The sequence below is a fragment of the Phacochoerus africanus genome, chromosome 2 (assembly GCF_016906955.1).
Source record: "Phacochoerus africanus isolate WHEZ1 chromosome 2, ROS_Pafr_v1, whole genome shotgun sequence".
Taxonomy (NCBI): Eukaryota; Metazoa; Chordata; class Mammalia; order Artiodactyla; family Suidae; genus Phacochoerus; species Phacochoerus africanus.
In genome coordinates, this window is record NC_062545.1 from 68,453,228 (window position 1) to 68,474,869 (window position 21,642).

At 35.2% G+C, this 21,642-nt stretch overlaps 1 protein-coding gene across 1 annotated transcript in view; it reads left to right on the plus strand.

Annotated features, from left to right (window-relative positions):
• Nucleotides 1-21,642, plus strand: part of GRIK2 (glutamate ionotropic receptor kainate type subunit 2) — a 626,277-nt gene that overhangs the window by 387,954 nt on the left and 216,681 nt on the right. The window contains exons 9-10 of the mRNA XM_047761628.1: nt 1,049-1,156; nt 19,745-19,858. Coding sequence (XP_047617584.1) covers nt 1,049-1,156; nt 19,745-19,858 — 222 coding nt within the window. The remainder of the gene's footprint in view (nt 1-1,048; nt 1,157-19,744; nt 19,859-21,642) is intronic.

Consider the following 21,642-nt stretch of genomic DNA (forward strand, 5'->3'; position numbering starts at 1 on the left):
CAGCAATAACAAGCCTGACTAGTATCCATGAGGACGTGTATCTGATCCCTGGGCTCGCTCAGTGGGTTAAGGACCCCGTGTTGCTGTGAGTTGTGGTGTAGGTTGCAGATACAGCTCTGATCTGGTATTGCTGTGGCTGTGGTGTAGGCCAGAAACTGTAGCTCCAATTAGACCCCTAGCCTGGGAATTTCCATATGCTATACCTGTGGCCCTAAAATATATATATTTTTAATTAAATATATGTATTAAATATATATACATATTATTAAAATTATATGTATGTGTATTAAATATATATACATATTATTAAAAATTATATATATATGTATATACGCACACACATACACACACACACACACACACACACACACACACACATACATTTTTGTCTTTTGTCTTATTAGGGCCGCACCTGAGGCATATGGAAGTTGCCAGGCTAGGGGTCTAATCAGAGTTGTTGCTGCCAGCCTACACCAGAGCCACAGCAATGCCAGATCCGAGCCACATCTGCGACCTACACCACAGCTCATGGCAACGCCGGATCCTTAACCCACTAAGTGAGGCCAGGGATCGAACCCGCAACCTCATGGTTCCTAGTCAATTTTGTTTCTGCTGCACCAAGATGAGAACTCTGAAAAATATATATTTTTTAAATAAAATATATAGTCCTCAAATTAATTAAAAAATATATAGTCCTCAAATTAATTAAATATATATATATATATAGTCCTCAAATTAATTAAAAAAATATATATAGTCCTCAAATTTCTCCTAAAGGAAGGTTATGCCTGGAAATGCATTATTAAACATGAAAAATTTACAATAAATTTTTACTGAAACTAAGATCCTGTATTTAGAAAACATATCCTCCAAAGTTCAAAAGAGGTAAAAAAAGTTGACTATTAAAAATGTGTAGTGAGATAAATTTATGAGAAGTAACAAAAATAATGTTTCCTACTTTTTTGTGGAAAAATATTTTGTCATTTTATCCTTTATTTATTTACTAATCTATGGTTTTTGTTTGCTTGTTTGTTTGTTTTCCCCACAGGCACATTGGGAAGGCCTTACAGGCAGAATAACTTTCAACAAAACCAATGGTTTACGAACAGATTTCGATTTGGATGTAATTAGCCTCAAGGAAGAAGGTCTGGAAAAGGTACTTGATGCATTCAGTTTATTTACTTTAATTATTAAATAAAACATATCCTAATGAAGAAATAAAGAAATATTTTCTGTTGTAGTCACATTTCATTGACATTTAACCTTATTGAGGAACTCTAAAAAATACATCTTCAATTCATTATGTTGAATATAAGAATTGACAGGACTCAAGGATAAAGGATGTCTTAAGACAAATGTTTTATTTTCTCATCAGATTTTTCTGATAATTTGCCTATAATGTGAATAATCTGAATAGAATATATTAATATAATATTAATTAGCTGTGAGTTGATATAAAAATTAAAAAATATTTGGTGTAATATGAGTCTGTCTGTGTAGCCTATAATCACTTGTGCCTGCATAGACTTTCCTGGTTGGAGCAGGCCATACAAAAGCACTAAATACTGAAACATGTTTCCACTGCTGGGTAATATACAAGGGAAATGTCTGAATGAAGGTATGTATGTATAAGTAAACTAGGTATGAACACAAATATATCCATTACACTGGATCTCTTGATTCTGTTTATAGGTGTTGAGGTAAAGTACAGGAAGGACTTATAGAATTTGGGTTTATATGCTTACATTAAGAAAATTTTTGTGTAAGTTTGCTTATATTTGTAATATACACATTTAGCTATTTTTCTGAGAGATTCATTGAAAGTTACAGATTAAAAACATATTTTGATAAGAACTTGGAAAAAGTTCTGTTTGAGATAATCCTGCTTTAAAGATGACAAGTTATCTTATCTTCATCTAACAATTGAACATGGGACATCATTCATAGAGGGAAACTGAAGAAGGAAATTGAATCAAAAAAGGGGTCTTTTAGCCTGAGAGAAAACGGTATATATGAATGTTGATTCAAATCATGAAGGAGAAAGGAAATATATTTTTGATGTCACCAAGACAAGAAGTATGTTATGACCATCTGATGACCAAAGTTAATTGGGATATTATCTCTGCTCATTGAAAGTCTCAGGTTATACCCTGTTTTCAAGACCATGCAAAATCAAAATCTTCTATAATAAACTGGAACTAAAATATCCATGAGGCTGTCCCTTCCTAATTACCTTGCTTCCAAGATGAGAACATTAGTCTGCACCCAAGACTGGAACTGATAAGGTGGAGTTTAGTCAGCTCATATGGGCTTGTCTCAGTGTTTACTGGGGATGTTATTACCTTATTTCTTGGAAGTACCCAAGTCACTAAGATGAGCTTCAACCATTGCTTGTATGTATTTCAATATATCAACACAAAAATGGTGCTGCTATATGTTGCCGCAGACACAGTCCTATCTTGGACTCAAAGAAAATATTAGAGAAGCTTCCTCTAGACTCTAAAGTGAATTATAGAAAGAATCTGGATATAATGGTTACTAAGTATATATGATGATCTACCATATTGATAAGCAGGGTATAACAATGTGAGTTATACATGTTGCCCTGAACAGTTCATCAATATTTTGTGTTCTCTGAAATTTGAAAATTTGTATTGATAAATTAATTACGCGTAGTCCTTATCCTTAAGGGGCTCAAGGGGCTTTTTATAGACAGTGCTCAGATAACACACATTTATAAATTAATAAAATGGAAAACCTGTTTCAAGCTTTAAAAGAATAATGAAAGAATATTTCAGATGAGGTATAATTAAATAGAATCATAGTGTATGTAGTACCTTGAATTGCCTTAGAATAATGGAGAATTATTGATTGGTAGAGACTAAGAGGTAACAATATAGGGACAGATATAGCATAATGTTTCAGTTGATCATATATACACTCACACATACTCACATACTGAAGTGGGAAATGAAGCATTTTAATGCTAGTGTGAATCATACAGTGAACACCTTGTCAAGAAATTTTCCGTGTATTGGTATACAATGTGAGTTCAAAGGCAGAATAACCTGGAGGCTTATGGGTTGCTTGGAAGATATAGTTTGGAAAAATTCTGGTATGGAGCCATGAATTTAAAACTTTTCTGAGACTAGAAGTGAGACATGAATAAACAGTGGCAGAACTATTCATTAACTGAAGCTTCCCCACTATTAGCTCAAAGAAGAGCAGAACACTGAGAGTGATTTTTAAGGAGTAATGGTGCAGCCAAGTGGCAAAAGTGGAAGGAGCCACTTTTATAAGGTAGAAATTATAAGGTAGAGATCAAACATTGGAGAAAAAAAATTTAGTGGGGGAAATTAACCTTAGAAAGAAATTGGCACTAATCTCCTGATAAGACAGATTAAGTATTGAGAGTGGGTGAAGGTAATTTGGAGAGAAAGGGAACTAAGAGTTCACATCAAATGTTTTCATTTGAGAATTAAATATCTTTGAGAATTAAGTTCCCGGGTGGCTTCAGTGGGTTAAGGATCCGGTGTTGTCACTGCTGTGGTTCAGGTCATTGCCGTGGCTTGGATTTTATCCCTGGCCCGGTAACTTCTGTGACCAAAAAAAAGAAGAGAAGTACATGAAGTCATCAGCTAAAAGAGGGAGGTGGGATATAGTTTGGTCAGGTCTTAAGAATAGTGGAGATGCTTTGAAAATGCCATTGCAGTAGACTTCACTTTGAAGCAGTAGAAATGAAATGCTGCCAAGTAGCAAAAGGTACCCATTTTCAAATTTAATTGAATGGTTAATGGATTAAGGACTAGATTCAGAAAGAACTGGGTTCAAATCTTTGTTCTGCTACTTACCATTTACAGATAAGTTTCTTAATCCCCCTAAAATAATATCTTCAACAGCATCATGGGGTCAAAGCAATATTTGCTTCATGAAGTCTTATAAATTTTATTGATTATACTCTTATCTTTTCCTAAAAATATAGTTACCAAACCGTAGATGAAAAGACAGAGTTCCCTATCTTTGATGAAGTTCACACTTTGTAAAATTCCATAGATGGTGATTTCAGAGGCTTAAATAAAAATTCATAACTATCAGGACAAGTATTTAAACTCAATCCTCCCACCTAACGTCTCTGTACCAAATTCCTCATCTCAAAAAAAGTAAAGTGCAAAGGGCTTCCCTCTTGCACAGGCTGAAGTGAAAATATCATGGTCTCCAAAAGAACCTGGAAATACCACATTAATAAGGGTCGAGGTGTGGAATCCTCAGTTCTTTCTCATGCTACTGCCTTTTCCTAGTTTTTGTCTTGGTCATTTTTGATCAGCACCCTTTGTTTATTCATTTAATTCTCTACAAATATGCAGTGAACATTTATTTTGCACCCATATGAAGATTATGCTCTAGTGAAGAAAACCTGCCAGTAATAAATAGATTCATGAACTTTTCCTATAGGATTGGGCAGTCATAAGTGCTAAAAAAAGACCTCTTATTTGTATGCCATTAAATTGATATATTTTGAGTCATTTTCTGAAGTTTGAATCTTAGGATTGAAACCGTTAAGAGGAGTAAAATCCATACTTGTGATATTTATAACTGTGGAGCAGATAAACATGGAAAGAACAAGTATGTTTCTGACCAATAGAGAAAATAGGACATATTTGGGGAACTGAGCTTGGGGTTAAAATGCTACTATGGACACAGCTTTCCACTTAGATAGTGTTCATAGATTAGAATGAATTCTTTCTCCTTTACCTCAACAGGGACCTTTGCTTGGAACCCAGCCCAATTAGCCATGGTTTAAGAAAGGTCACCAATACCAAATACACAACCAGCCACATCTGTCCAAACAAACTCTCAGGCCAACACAGTGCCTTCTCTGGAGCAGAGGAGGATGGTTAAGGCAAGAAAACAATAGGTGACTTTGTCAACCTCAGGCAATAGTAGGACAGTTTATTTCTTTAAGAGCCTGGTGTTGAGATGCCTAGCAATAGGAAAAGGAAAATCAGAGTAAGTAATTTTCCCAGCTTGAATCCTTCTGGTCAGTTCAAAAACTATATATATTGTATATTCCACTTTCAAAATGTGTTTAGAGTCCATCCATTTCTCTCCACATCCATTACTACAGTCCTAGCCAGGGAACCTTCCCCTAGACATGTACATGGGAGCCCCAACAAGCCTCTCAAGCAACACAATCCATACCATGTCTATATTTAAACTCATCTCTTAATTTCCTTTGTATTTTGATTAAGATCCAATCACGGTATTCTCTACCTCTCCCTCTCAGATATTTTCTGTGTTCCAGCTACATGGGCTGTTTTTCATTTCCTCCCAGGGTCAAAGCTTTCTCTTACTTTGGCTGTAGAGTTTTCCCCATCTGGAATACTCATCCTTGTCTCCTTTGCCTGGCTAACTTCTTCTTCTTTTGTCTTTTTAGGGCCAATCTGTGTCTTATGGAGGTTGCAGGGCTAGGGGTCAAATCAGAGCTGTAACTGCCGTCCTACGCCACAGCTACAGCAATATCAGATCTGAGCCACGTCTGCGACCTACACCATAGCTCTCAGCAATGCCAGATCCTTAACCTACTGAGAGAGGCCCTGGATCAAACCCGTATCTTCATAGACACTAGTGGGGTTTGTTACCCCTGAGCCACAATGGGTACTCCATGCCTGGCTGATGTTTTACACATCTTGGTGGTCACAGCTTAAATTTACTTCCTTAGGCAGGTGTTCCCTAAGTCTAATCAAATTTTTAAGTTTCCCATGGAATCCTGTACTTTTTCTTCCTACAACTTCCTGTAATTGTGTATTTACACACTTTTTTTTTTGGTGGGGGGGTGGGGCTCAACCTGTGGCATGTGGAAGTTCCAGGGCCAGGGATCAAACCTGCACCACAGAAGCAACCCAAGCCACTGCAATAACAGTGCTGGATCCGAACTCACTACTCCACAAGGGAACTTCCATCCTTTTTTTTTTTTTTCAAATAAAGGCTGTGTCCCTAGCCAGAATGCACATCCTAGTAGGTGGGGAAAAATTTTTTTTCCTTCTCACTGTTTACCTATTGAAGGCCTAGCAAAGCGTCTGGCACAAAGTACATCCTCATGAAATATTTGTTGATGTTGAGAGAATAAATGAAGGATCTCTATGAGAAACATAAGAGATACTTCACACAGTATACTTATGCAACTGTCTGATACAAAGTTATTTTCCAATGGCACAGCTTCCCCCCCTCCCCTTTTTTTCCCAGTTTTGTTCCATATTTACAAACTGAGGAGAGAAATCCAGTAGTCAAACAATTAGTGGGCTGGGATTGTGGGTCAAGACTTCAAGTGGTAAAAGTTTTTATGGCACAGGAGAAAACAACACCGAAGTCTGAACTTATAAGGATGGATCAATAGCATATTACATGTTTTACGTGGTGCCATTTAATACTTTCTAACACTCATATTACATAGGAAATTAAAAATTATTATTCGATTTATAAGTTTTCCTTTTTTTCTTCTTCTAAGTTTACATATGGAAATAAACAGAGACCCTCAGATAAGAAACAAACAAGTTATTATACAGAGCTTACTGTATCAAGAGAGCACCTTACATCTGGCAGAGGTTCAAGGACAGGAAAAGAGTGGAAAAGCTTTATTTGGAAAAAAGGAAAGTTCTCACTTGTGCTCTGATTGGAGATTATTGAGGACAAGGGGCTGTCAAGAAGTAAGATATCTCAGGTGATTGGTTCAGGGGGCCTATTTGAGTTTCTCTGGTTGTTCCTGAGTTGGAAGAGTGGGGGGAAAAAGAATGATGGGAGTTTTGAACAGATCTTGACCATTTGGGGCAGATTGCTTCGCAAGTTGTGGTTTGGCTTTCCAGGATGCTTGCACCAGAGGTTCTAGGTCAAATTCTATTGTCATGCATGGTCTGACTGTCACCTATTTGTGTATTCAGTCTGTCAATGGAATTAGTGAAGTCACTTGGAAGAAGAGGGAGAGATAGCATAAAGGCAAATGGCCAAGAAGTTTTCCTTGTAGGTCAGCGGGTTAAGGACCTGACATTTTCTGTGTGAGGATGTGGGTCTGATCCCTGGTCTCACTCAATAGGTTAAGGATACAGCATTGCAGTAAGCTCTGGCGTAGGTCACAGATGAGGCTCAGATCTGGTGTTGCCATGGCTGCGGCATAGGCTTCAGCTGCAGCTCTGATTCAATCTCTGGCTCAGGAACTTCCATCTCCCTAGGTGCAGCTTTAAAAAGAAAAAAAAAAATGGCCAAGAAACATAGACATAATTGACATGAGAAAATACAAAAATGTCTTAATAACTAACAAGAAAATTATTTTTTAATTTTTTTTATTTTTAGAATATATAATTAGAATATGATTTACCATTGGAAATGGTTTAACTTTACTTACCTAGTCTTCTGAGGTTTGGCTGTGCTTTAGGAAAGCTAGCTTTAGATGGAACAAAAACATGACTAATGGCAAAAGATAATAACAAATATTCAGAAGGTTTTTAGAATTTAGTTCAAAAAGACACTGTTTAAACCGAAAACAGTTGGAAAGGTTTTATACAAAATAGGTTTGAACTGAGTTGATGGTACTGCATAATAATGCTACATTTCCATTGCAGTTATCTAGAGGCCTTTAAAAAAAACCCCAAAAAACAAAAAACCACTTAGACTTTTAAAAGGATTCCTCCTAAGAAACTATAGTGCTTAAATCACTTAATCCTACACATGACTGAATTTTCTTATTGAATGGCCTTTGTTATAACTATGTACATCATGGTGCTTTCCAAGAAAACAAAATCAGTCTCTTAGTATTATAAGTTATTGGTTTTTCAAATGGATTTTTATTATACTAGAGAGTATTTTATTCTAAATAGAGATGTTAAACTAAAATCATGGTTGTATACCTCTCTTGTCCTTCCTGTAGTATCAAAGTTTGATATCTATTCTGGTTATTTTGCTGGTGTTCTCTTTAATGTGATATTTATATTGAAATAGAACTTGGAGAATAGAATGTTCTGTCTCCTCAATGGGAAGGTCAAATAAATGCTTAATATTGAAATTGGCTCTGATATTAATTTAGAAAAAAACATAAAGATGATACTGGTACATTTCTCTGGCCAAAAGTGGTGCTAAGGAACCTGGAATTTTCTGGGCCTATGAACAATCACCCCATGTGTTTGCTTCAGATGCTTTTATGATAAAATCAGCTTTTAGCTTGTGCATCTTTAGGGAAAATCTGAAAAAAAGAAGAGTGGCTATAAAAAGCTATCTTATGGAATATGTATTTGTCATTTTCTACAAAATTAAGAATTTATAAAAATAACATAAAATATTCATATTTATAAACTTTAAAAAGTTTAAATTTGGTATATTTTACTTTCAAGTGAAGCTTCATTTCAGCCTTTAATATCTGTACTTTCTGATGATTCAGTGCTTGCATTTGTACCCACTTGTACAGAAGCTATTATGAGCAATCCATGGGCTTCCTGCTGAAAACTCAAATATTTTGCTAATATTTTGAGAGAGTGAAAATTAGTAGTAAATCCATGCATGTTTGAGTTGACAGGCATATATGTTCTAGGATCAGAACATGTTTCAAAGTATTTTTTGAAGAATTTTTTGTAGACTATATGTATTTTTAAAGAAAGATTGGTAATGTCTAGAGAAAATGTTACTCGACCTTCCTCTTGCTGGTAGGATCCTACAGTCATTAGCTCCCTATGGAATAGATGTCTGAATGGAAATTACAGTCTTCAAAGTTTATCTAAATCTGACAATCCACACTAGATAGGTGAGAACAATTTTTTGTTAGGTTTGTAGATATCTGATGCATCGCAGTTTTCATCTTTCCCTGTTTGATGACATTTGATACATACATCCTGGTCCCCATGGCAACGATAACCCTCGAGTTTCCTAGGAACTGAGATTCCTTTTTCCTCCCTGTAGGAAAGCCTTGCTAATGGTGATGTTGACCAGTAATCTTTAAGCCAGTGGGAAATGTGTGGTTTGCTTCTTAAAAGCAAAAATGCATCCCAGGCAGGACCCAGCCTCAGTGTCTTTCTTCGGAGATGCTAACCATTTAATTTACCAAGCTCTTATAAAGAATTATCTCATGCCCTATCTCACAACTGCACTGACTTTTTTTTGGGGGGGGGGTTGTGTCAGTGCCTTTGTTGTTATTATTATTTTGCTTGTAATCTCTGAACTCTATTTTTATCCTGGCAAAAATGGCCCTCATTTGAATGTTATCACATTATTACATTTGAGAATGGTTAATTCATTGATTCAAAATTTATTATAAACATCAAAACTACAACCTGTCTCTTAACTTTTTAGTCATGTTTAGGGTTGACTTTGCCTAAGCAGGAATAAAAATCTTAACGGCGAAAAACCTGTATTTCTGTATTTAGATTAATCATCCCTCTCTGTGAGATCATTATATACTTATTGGTTTATTGCTCTCATATTAACATTGTAGTTCTCAAATGTTGAGATTCTAGGCCCTATGTTAACTGGTTGATAGACAGTTTTAGGAAAGTGATTAACCAAGAAGTTCTTTGCACTGTCTTCAGAGGCCAGATCACTTATATATGAACAAAACCTGGTTCCCAAGTAATCATTCTTTACTCTCAATTCTCCCTCTCAGGCAGCAACATAGGTATGTTTCAGCAACATATGAAATGTTTCATGTTTATCATTGAGAGATCAGGAACAAATTCTTTTTGAAGTAATCTTCTGATCATTCTTAGACCAGTGCAAATACAATAATATTAATTATTATCAGACAGTATTATTATTAGACAGTAATGTAAGTAACTATCTCTACTTACCATTTAAAACAAAAAAAAATTTTTTTTGTCTTTTTAGGAGCACACCTGTGGCATATGGAGGTTCCCAGGCTAGGAGTCTAATCAGAGCTACAGCTGCTGGCCTATGACACAGCCGCAGCAACGCCCAATCCAAGCTGCATCTGCGACCTACACCACAGCTGGACCCTTAACCCACTGAGCGAGGCCAGGGATCGAACCTACAACCTCATGGTTCCCTGTCGGATTCGCTTCCGCTGCGCCATGACGGGAACTCCTTTACTTAACCATTTAAAAATTTAGCATTGGAGAATTCCTGTCTGGCTCGGCTGGTGATGAACCCGACTAGTGTCCATGAGGATGCAAGTTCGATCCCTGGCCTTGCTTAGTGTGTTAAGGATCTGGTGGTGCCATGAGCTGTGGTGTAGGTAGCAGACATGGCCTGGATCCCGCGTTGCTGTGGCTGTGGTGCAGGCCAGCAGCTACAGCTCAGATTCGATCCCTAGCCTGGGAACCTCCATATGCTGCTAGTGTGGCCTTAAAAAAACAATAAATAAATAAACAAATAAATAAGTAAATAAAAATTTAACATTGTAAGGGGCAAAGTAAGTGAGAGAAAAAAGTTTCTAATTTACCTGTAACACTTAGTAAGAAAGTTACTATGTTGAAAAACTGTCCCAACTCTTTATGTGCCACATAGGCTTGAGAAATCTGATTTGCAAATTATGCAGAAAGAACGGGTTTACTAGATAACAGAGACATGTAGTCTACAAATGTATATTCAGTCAATTGGAGAGACTATCTTGCAAATGCAATTTAGCATTTAATGTCAATATCTTCCTTATGCTTTTTACTTCTCAATACTTTCAAATAGTACTGTTAGGGTTGCCCTTTCTTCTCAAAGAAATAGTATATATAATGCAAGGCAAACTATATGGGTCATATGGTTGTAAGCAACCAATCATTGGGAAGAATTTTTATTGAAGAGTAGTTGATGTACAATATTATATAAGTTATGGGTATACAGTACAGTTATTCACAATTTTTAAAAGTTATACTCTATTTGTAATTATTATTAAATATTGGCCACATTCCCTATGTTGAATAATATATCACTGTAATTTATTTTATACATTATAGTTTATACCTTCTAATCCCCTATATTAGATTTTCCCTTGCCCCCTTCTCTCTTCCCCACTGGTAACCACTGGTAGTTTGTTCTCTCTATCTGTGAGTCTCTTTCTTTTTTGTCATAGTCACTGGTTTGTTGTATTTTTTAGATCCACGTATGTGATATAATACAGTATTTGTCTTTCTTTTGACTTACTTTACCTAACAAAATATCCTCCAAGTCCATCCATGTTGCTGCAAATGGCAAACCTTTCATTTTTTATGGCTGAGTAGTATTTCATTGTGTGTATGCATCACCTCTTTTTTATGCATTAATCTGTTGATGGGCACAGGTGGCCTCCTCATCTTGGCAATTGTAAATAGTGCTTCTGTGAACATTGGATGCATGTATCTTTTTGAATTAGTGTTTACTTTCTTTTTTCTTTTCTCTCTTTCTTTTTTCTTTCTTTGATATATATCCAGGAGTGGAATTACTGGGTCATAAGGGAGTTCTCTATTTAGCTTTTTGATAAAACTCCATACTGTTTTCTACAGTGGCTGCATCAGTAGTGAACAAGAATTCCCTTTCTTCACATCCTTGCCAACATTTTTATCTGTGTTCCTTTTGATAATAGCCATTCTGATAGGTGTGAGGTGATATCTCATTATGTTTTGTTTTGCATTTCCCTGATGATTAATGATGCCATGCATCTTTTCATGTGCCTGTTGGCCATCTGCATTTCCTCTTTGGGAAAATGTCCATTCAGTTCTTTCGTCCATTTTATTAATTGGATCATTTGGGTTTTTGTTTTTGTTTGTTTGTTTGTTTTTGATGTTGAGCTATATGGACTCTCTATATATTGGATATTAACTCCTCATTGATCATATCATTTGCAAATATTTTCTTCCATCCAGTAAGGTGTCTTTTGTCAATTTTTTTTTTCCTTTACCATGCAAAAGCTTTTAAGTTTAATTAGGTTACATTTGTTTATTTTTGATTTATTTCCTTTTGCTGTAGGAGATGGATCCAAAAAAATTGCTATGATATATGTTCTGCCTATGCTTTCCTTTTGGAGTTTTGTAATTTCTGGTCTTATATTTAGGTCTTTAATCCATTGTGAGTTTATTTTACATATGGTGTTAAAAGAATGTTCTAGTTTCATTCTTTTACATGTCAGGAAGAAAAAAGCAACCTTATTTTATAATGAAGACTCCACACTGTGCTAAGACTATTTTATAATGTATAGAGTGGTTTCTCATGATCATCTCACTGGCCTTCTTTGGCAAATACCACTTATACTCTGTGCTCAAGACAGATGTATGTGTCTAATATTAAGTCAAAGCAATGTATAATCAGAGATTTCTCTTTCCTTTTTACATTGTTCTATAATGAAAACTGTATTGCTTTTTTTCATTCCCCAACTTATGTGGTTATATTGTTAGTAAATGTCAGTAAGACAGTGTAAATAGAATTTTGATAGATTCTATTGTGCAAACTGTTTTTTAGTGGAAAAATTATTTAACTTTAAATGATCTTAACTTTATATATAACTAATATTTTATACCTATTTGGTAATGTTTATTGTGCTCCTACCTGAAAGTTTTTGGTATACTTTTCAATGAATTATTATTACAAATTACACAGGGAATAATAAATATATCCCACTGATTCTGTTTACAAGAAGCAGTACTAACTTACAAGTTTAGAAGAAATTGTAAAAAGGTAATTACACATGAGCCAATTATATAGCTCAAGAGAGGGAAGAAAACACTCTCTGGACATAAAGGAGTAATATGAGGTACAAAACGAAGGAAGTTTATGCTGAAATATCTGTCAAAACCAAAGATATCTAAATAACGAATGAAGTAATAAATGAGATACTTAAATAATTTCAAAACCATTAAAACATGTTTTTTAGATGAAAAAATTTAATAAAGAAACCAAAGAGAAAACATAGTTTACCAAAGAAAATTATATTGAAAAATTTTAATTTTCTGAGAAATATAAAAAATAAAGCATAAAATATTTATATTAATTCTTAAAAGTATTTATATTAATACATATTAATTCATATAGCTTAGCAAAAATGCAAATAAGTAGCAAAGATATGTGACATATTACTCCCAAAGTTAAATATGATACTGAAGTAGAGCCTGAACAGAACATGAAAAACAAAATCTGTAAAGTAAAAGAATGGATACATTGTATACATTCAGTATTAGCTGAATGAATAAATGAATAGGTTTGGAAAGTTAATAACCTCAAAAAACCTGAAAGTCTTCATTATGTGGTAATTCACTCACTTTTTCCATTCGGTCATTTATTCAATATATTCATTGGATATTTATTATCTAGATTTCAAAATAGTGACATCTTTCCTGCAAGGCACTTAGAGTTTACACAAGAGAATAATATAAATAAAAGTGGAATATAATTTTAATTCAACGTAAAACATAACTGGAATTTCTGAGACAAAGAAGATAGCATTTATTCCTTTATTCAGCCAAAATATTCAGAGCCCTCACATAGAAAGCCCCTAGTGTGTCCTATTTTCAAAGGCATTGGGATGAAAGGATGAGTAAACCAATCTCTACTCTCAGGGCATTTAAGTTTTAAGTGGAGAGAGCTAAGAATTATAATTAAAATGTAATGTGATTCTTGTGTGTTTTTGGAATACATAAGTTGTTCTGTCCATTGCTGCACAGAAGAGGGGACTATTTTTCCCAATGTTTCTATCATTGATCAAGATGTACAGGTAAGGTAGTGAAAGGGGGAAAAACATTCCACATAGAGTATAACATGTAGAAAACGTGACTACATGAATAGTTTAGAAAAATTATAAATGTAATAAAATCCACCTTCAGAAAATGAAGAAATGCCTTATCTTGCTAGCAAATATAATGAGAAAAGAATTATAGTCTGTTTCTCTCTCTTTCTCTCCTGAGGTTTAAAATTTCCAAACAGAGGATACTAGAAGATTTAAATAAAAAAAAAAATTACCAACAAAGAAACATATTAGGCTTCCCTCATTCTTTCTAGTAACACTAAATATTAGAAAACATGACTAAGACTTACAGAGCTGGAGTTCCCGTCGTGGCGCAGTGGTTAACGAATCCGACTAGGAACCATGAGGTTGCGGATATGGTCCCTGCCCTTGCTCGGTGGGTTAAAGATCCGGCGTTGCCGTGAGCTGTGGTGTAGGTTGCAGACGCGGCTCGGATGCCGCGTTGCTGTGGCTCTGGCGTAGGCCAGTGGCTACAGCTCCGATTCGACCCCTAGCCTGGGAACCTCCATATGCCGCAGGAGCGGCCCAAAGAAATAGCAAAAAAGACAAAAAGAAAAAAAAAAAGAAAAAGACTTACAGAGCTCTAGAAGGAAGGTGGCTCTGGCACAATACATCTTTATTTAGTCAAGTTTTCTTTGTAGAGGAATGTAGCAAAAGTATTTTCAAAGCTGCAAAGAGATAGAAGCATGTCACATAGTTTTCCTTTACAAATAAATTATATAACAATGATAATGAAAAACAAACCCTCAACAAAGAGGAAACTGGCTAGAAATCCTAGTAAACATCAAAGGCAATTAAATCATACAGAGAGAAGGTTTTTGAATAACTGTTTTAAAGATTATATTACAAATTACATTTGTTTTTCTTGGAAGAGAGGTGATCTATAATATACAAAAGAAAAAAAAAGAGAGAGAGAGAGAGAGGCAGTGTCCACAACCCCAAATTAAATTAAAACTATGGATCAAACTATTAGCAGCAGAATGAACCAAAGCAGTGACTTTTCATAGAATAGATGTTGTTTTAACTTTGTGATTCAGTGCTGGTTTTATAATGTGCTTATAGAAGTTTAAACAAAATTGGATAATAACCATTTAGTAGACTTAAAACTTTGTGGGTTTTTTTGCAAATTGCCATGAGGAAAACTGTCTATCAAAAATCCAGGGGTAGAAAAGAAAGAGTGAAAACCAGATAATATGAAAGGAGCAAGGCTAAAAATAAGATTCAAGGAGAAAAAAGATGGGATATTTAAAAGATTCATGAGGAGCTGCTTATAAAGAAACTCATGAGAAGTATGTTGAAAGTGTAAAAATAATTATCAGCCAATGCAAATATGTAAATAATGGAAGCAAATTTGACATGATTAATACTGGAAGTTTAGGCAAAAAGAATACTTGGAATAAAAAATTATTTCTAGGCGTTCCCGTGGTGGCTCAGTGGTAATGAACTCGAATAGTATCCATGAGGACATGAGTTCAATCCCTGGTCTTGCTCAGTGGGCTTAGGATCTGGCACTGTGGTGAAGATTGCAGAAACAGCTTGGATCTGGTGTGGCTGTGGCTATAGTGTAGGCAGGTAGCTGTAGGGATCCAATTTGACCCCTAGCCTGGGAACTTCCATGTGCCACAAGTGAGGTCCTAAAAAGACAAGAAAAAAAAAAGTCATTTTTATATAATAAAACATACTATCTAGAAATAAAGGTAACAGTTGCAAACTATTACATAGCATTCAATTATGTAAGTCAAACCATTATTCAAAGTAAATGATGAATTGTTAGAAAAACAATTGTATTATACCATGAACTGTCAGGAGGATAATAACAAACACAGAAATAGTTTTGAAAAGCTATATGGCAACATGTACTCACAATCTTAATAACTCATGTAATCTGGGCTCAGTAATTCCAATTCTAAGAATATCCCTAAAATAATAAAATACACGAGAAGCTATTTGTAAATAATTGTTTTTACTAAAGGCTTATAAATTGTGGTATGTTTATATGATGTTCATTTTATATAATCATTAAAACTGTGAACTTGAGTTTTTAATGCTAGAAGAAAATGCTTATAATACTATAGAAATAGGATATGTTTAATAATTTATGTAATAATTATAGCACAGTTATAAACATATTACATCAACTTCTTTTTTATTTAACCCTCACAGTAGCTCTGAGGTCCAGAGTTTTTAGATATCTTTATCAAATTTTGGAACTGGAAAAAAAAAAGTTAAAAGACTTACTTAAATCATATGGTGAAAAAAATCATGGTTCTGAAAATAGATCACAAGGAATAAAATTGTCCTGTCTATGGCTCTTGTGATTAAAATAAAGCAAAAACAATAAACCCCAGTGGTGACAATTTCTTCAATCCTGGAAAATTTTAAATTATACAGTCTTAAGAGATTTAAAATCTGAGAATCATACAAAAAGTGTATTTGATTTAAAATTTTGTGCCATTGAAATTTCTGAGACTTCATAATATTCTGCTCAGAAGCCTGAGATTTATAAAAAGGGCTACTTAATATTTATAAGTATGGGTAATTATAGATTCATGAACCAGAACCCCTTCATCCAAAAAGTACTAGAGAAGCAAGTGACAGAAAATGAAACTGGGTAAGTATATTTGGATGAGTGAACATTTAGCTGAATTATTTTTTATAAAAATAATCATAGAGGGTAATGGTTAGTGTTAGGGACAATATTTTGTATTATAGTGACTTGGTGAGAAAGTTGAAAAACTTACTGGTTAAGTCTGAGGGTGTCATTAGGCAGATGATAGTGGGCAAATGTTTGCCAATGCTTTGGTTGGTAGAATTATATGTCTGAAAAGTCTATTTAGCCAATAGTGGCAAAAAACAATAATATCTAAGGGACAAATGTGTAATAGGTATTAATTATAGATCAGGGGCAGAAAAGTGGCAGTCACTGCAGAATACAGTCTGCAGATGTCTTATATAGCCAACAGAATGTTTTTTGTTTTTTTTGTTTTTGTTTTTAATGGTGTTTAATTTGAAGCACTTTAAGCAGGTCTGCAGGCAATCTGGGTTTGACATCCCCTCTGCCCTCCTCCCAGGTCCCCAGCCAGGCCTAGACTAACTCTGGTGATGCCTTGCTGGGAACTTGATAAGGGCACCTGCTCTGGGAACGTGCAGCCCAAGGCACACAGACAGCTCTGTGAGCAGAGCAGCATTGTCATTGTGGTCCTGACGCGCTATTCTGCCTTGAGATTTTGTGAAATTTAAAAACTGCACAACCTACCCTGGTAATTCTTCCCACTTGCTTATGCTCTTTTACTTCACAGATTCATGCTACCTGTCTGGCCCCTGAAGACCTTTCATTATTGACCTAAACTATAATTAGTCTCTGACTACAATGCCAAGGTAGTTACAGTCTAAAGTGATTTAATAGACCCTAAAAAATTTGTTTTGGAAAGAATGCTGAATCAAGAATTTTTTTTTCTTTTTTTCTCTTACTGTATTATTTGACCATTTTCTTTATTGACACAAACTTCAAGAACACAAGAATTTTTCAAAGTAAGAGGAAAATTAACTAAATAGAAAAAAATATGGCAAGGGGTTTTTCTTAAAGACATCACTAAAAACAGTTATATTGAACACCTAGTATAGTTAAATGAGTTCTTAAAAAAACACAGTGGGGAGTTCCCGTCGTGGCGCAGTGGTTAACGAATCTGACTAGGAACCATGAGGTTGCGGGTTCTGTCCCTGCCCTTGCTCAGTGGGTTAACGATCCGGCGTTGCCGTGAGCTGTGGTGTAGGTTGCAGACACGGCTCGGATCCCGCGGTGCTGTGGCTCTGGCGTAGGCCAGTGGCTACAGCTCCGATTCGACCCCTAGCCTGGGAACCTCCATATGCCACAGGAGTGGCCCAAAGAAATAGCAAAAAGACAAAAAATAAAATAAAATAAAAAGAAAGGAAATCCTACTTTAAAAAAAAAAAACAACACAGTGGGGTTTACATTTATACACAACTATTAGAATGATCTATCTATTCTTACGAAGAACAGAAATTATTAACATTTCCACTTTTGTGCTTTTCCAATTAAAGGATTATAGATATCTTAAAAAGTTACTAAGAAAGCTATGCAAATGAAAAAAGATCAAAAAGAGTACTTAAGACAAAATATAAAGAAAATAAAAGGATCGTAACATTTAATTTGGATTTGTGCTGATGAGATCCTTATTAGCATATTTAGGTAGACTAGGTAAATATTATTGCTAAATCAATGTCACTTTAAAAATAGTTTAACTTACAGGCAGTTTCAGTGTAGGATTTTTCCACTATATGATGATGACGGTTCAAAAGCAATAGATATTCAGTAGAAACCATACTTCAAAGTTTGAATATTGATCTTTTCCTGAGTGAGTGATATATGGTTTGATGATTTCTTGTGATGCTGGCAGCTCAGTGAGCCGCAGGTCCCAGTCAGCCCCTTGATCAACAGGGTGGAGTGGACGATCGATACACTTATAGCCATCCCGTTGTACATACAGCCAGTATGTTTTTCACCTTCAGTACTGTAGTCTATGAGTTACATAAGATATTCAGCACTTTATTATAAAATAGGCTTTGCATTAGATGATTTTACCAACTCTAGGCTCATGTAAGCGCTCTTAGCACGTTTAAGGTATACAAGGATAAATTGATTTTCGGTAGGTTGGTGTATTAAATGCATTTTTGATTTACTAGTATTTTCAACTTATGATGGGCTCATTAAGTCAGGGGAGATGTGTATGTACAAAACTTTATTTTTAAAAAATACATTTGGAGTTCCCATCGTGGCTCAGTGGTTAACAAATCTGACTAGGAACCATTGTGTTGTGGGTTCAATCCCTGGCCTCAATCAGCGGGTTAAGGAACCAGCTTGCCGTGAGCTGTGGTGTAGGTCACAGACGTGGCTCAGATCCCGCGTTGCTGTGGCTCTGGCTTAAGCCGACAGCTACAGCTCTGATTAGACCCCTAGCCTGGGAACCTCCATGTACCGTGGGTGTGGCCCTAGAAAAGACAAATAAATAAAAATAATAAAAATAATAAAAAATACATTTATAGCTTATAGATTCATTTGTGGAAAACAAGTTGGGCTAGGGGGTATGGAAGACAGATTTCACTGCTGATGACTCCCAGGTTTCAGAGGGTAAGGAAAAGTAACACTAAGAAATATTGACTCTGTCTCCTTTTGCTTCTGTTTTCATCTAGTGGTCACTATTGCTTTATGACATGCAGTGGTGCAGGTGAATGTATGTAAACCACCCAATCCATGTGTTCAGTGGCTTCTTATGCTTGTGTGTATCTCCAGAGGTGTTCTGTGTCATCCTATGGACTGTGTTCACTGAGTGTTTAATGTATGAACACAGAAAGTGTATGCCTTAGTCTGTCAGAGGATATTAATTAAATTAAAATACATATTAAATGGTATACAAGTGTATGTATCAGAATGAGTGATCCAGATGAGATTGTGATGTAATCTCCTTTCCTTGGAGTATTTTAAAAGCTGCAAAGGTATGTTTTTAGAAGCTCCAAAGGTAACCTTCTGTATGATTTTGCCCTACTGGGGAGTTTTGCAAATACTAATCAATGCCTCTTTTAAGCCTGTCTTTACCTATTAATTTATCATGGGATCCTTGAGTTTTGCTTTGTCCTTTGCTTTGTCCATATGATATGGCACGTTATCATTGTAAGGAGAGGATAAGATGGATCCATTACTGTAAAAGATATGTGCTATTAATGTTTCTAGCCAGCTATCAAGGTATCATCAACTGTGGTTTATCTTGGTGAATGAAAGTTTGAATGGAAAAATAAGCTCTCACACTGACTGTAGAAGTGCAATGGATCACTTTGTTCTTTAATGTCACACTTCACTGGACACACTTCACGAAGCAGTGAATCGTGCTTAAAATAAGCAGCCTTTACTTAAACAACAGTAGATAATGCCGCAGGGGTGAATAATAAGGGTTAGCAGTCTTAACTTTCTCCGCAGTGCTCTCTCCCCAGTACCTGATGGACAGTTTACAAAGTACATATGCTGTTTTATAGATTGGAACTTGGGATCCAGCCAGTGGCCTGAACATGACAGAAAGTCAAAAAGGAAAGCCAGCCAACATCACAGATTCCTTATCCAATCGTTCTTTGATTGTTACCACCATTTTGGTAAGTATTTGTTTTTCCATTCTTTTTAGGTAAATGTAGATAAACATAGAAGTGAGTAGAAAAGGACATAATAATTGGAATAGTAATGAATGGAATGTAATATGTTTTACAGTTATTTAGCAATTACTGTATAACAAATAAGTCAATATTAATTTAGTTTTATTTTGTTAGCCTTTAATGATGCAAATTATATCAATGTCTGGGCTGCTTATGCTGATTAATAATACAGCTTCATATATTACTGGAAATCTTTACATTTCTAGAAAATTAGTTGCTATTGAAAAATTGTCAATGTTAGGATTTGAAAAATACACACACACACATGTAGCCGTATAAATAGAGTTAGGTCAAGAACCACATGTGAACTTTGCTTCTGCTTTCATTCCTGAAAATATATTTATTTTTCAGGAGTTTTTCTATTATAATTATATTTTAACCTTGCTTTTGATTATATTGTTTTCATCATGGTGAATCACTTTTATTTTACTAATCCCCTGATGAAATCAGATGACTAGTGCTTTTTTAAGCCAGAAGTATTTTCACCAGCAACAGAATTAAATAAATACTGATAAGCTAGATATTTTTGCCCTTCTTGCAATTATATATTTTAATTAGATCACACAGTAATGTTCACATATGCCTATTATCCCATTTGCAAATGGGAATTTTAATTTTAGGATAAGCAAGGAGATTTATATCATTTAGCCAGTAACTTTCACCTGCAGAATAAGCTTATCAATGCTAGTTACTATGTGTCTCCAGGTAATGAATGAGAATGTGAAATTAATATCCAGAACAAACCACTACATATTTTAGCATTTGTATAATTTCTCAATTTGACTTACTTGCAAATCAAGCCAGGAGGAATTCACAATCTTGTCCTTTTGATAATAACAAAGGATGTCACATCTCTAGGCATGTCCAAACAAAATAGCTTGGGTTAAAGACTCTTGATAATGAATCAAAGATGATAGTCATGAAATGACAGTGTTGGAAGTTCATGAGGTTTTTAAAATTGCTCGCTTGCTAAAAACCTCATTGAATACTTACTCCATCATATCCAGACTTCCCCAGGTGTCCTTACTTAGGGGGTTAATTCTTTTCAAAGATAACTCTCATACCCACCAATCCACCAACCCTGGTCCTCAAATGGTGTGTTCTCGCAGGACACTAGCATATCTTTTTTCTGCCAATATGTCTTAGACCTCGTAACCTGCTGCTAAGACAGCTGCAGTAACTGTGTAACCATCCCTGCTGCTGACAGACTTCCCCTTAGCAATGTACTTCACCCTCCACTGTGAAGATCTAATTTTGTCAGTTTCCTGGTCCTCTGCTTACAAATCTTTAGTAAATACATATTGACCATTTAAAAGGTCAATATATAGTAACTAAACTGGGGAGACCAGTTAGCCTATTATTGTGATTGTGTCAGCCCTGTTCCCTTTCTTTGGAATATGTTTCTTTCCATTTCTGAGATACTATGGAACTTGTCAGTACTTTATATTATTTAGAACTAATATTATCATATTCTTGAATTATTTCGCATGTGTAATATTTCTCCTAACATCACTGATCATTCCTTGGAGAATTAGAATCTGACTCAGTCTCTTGTTTTCATGCCATATGTGCCTCTGCAATGCTCACAGAATAAAAAGTGCTGGGCTAAGATACATCTGTAGTCTTCAGCCACCAGTCCCATGGTCCTTTCTATGTCCTTCTATGTCCAGCCAAACTCAAATGTATTATTTGTTTTCTGGCTCCAAATCTTTGTTCATTTCTTTAAA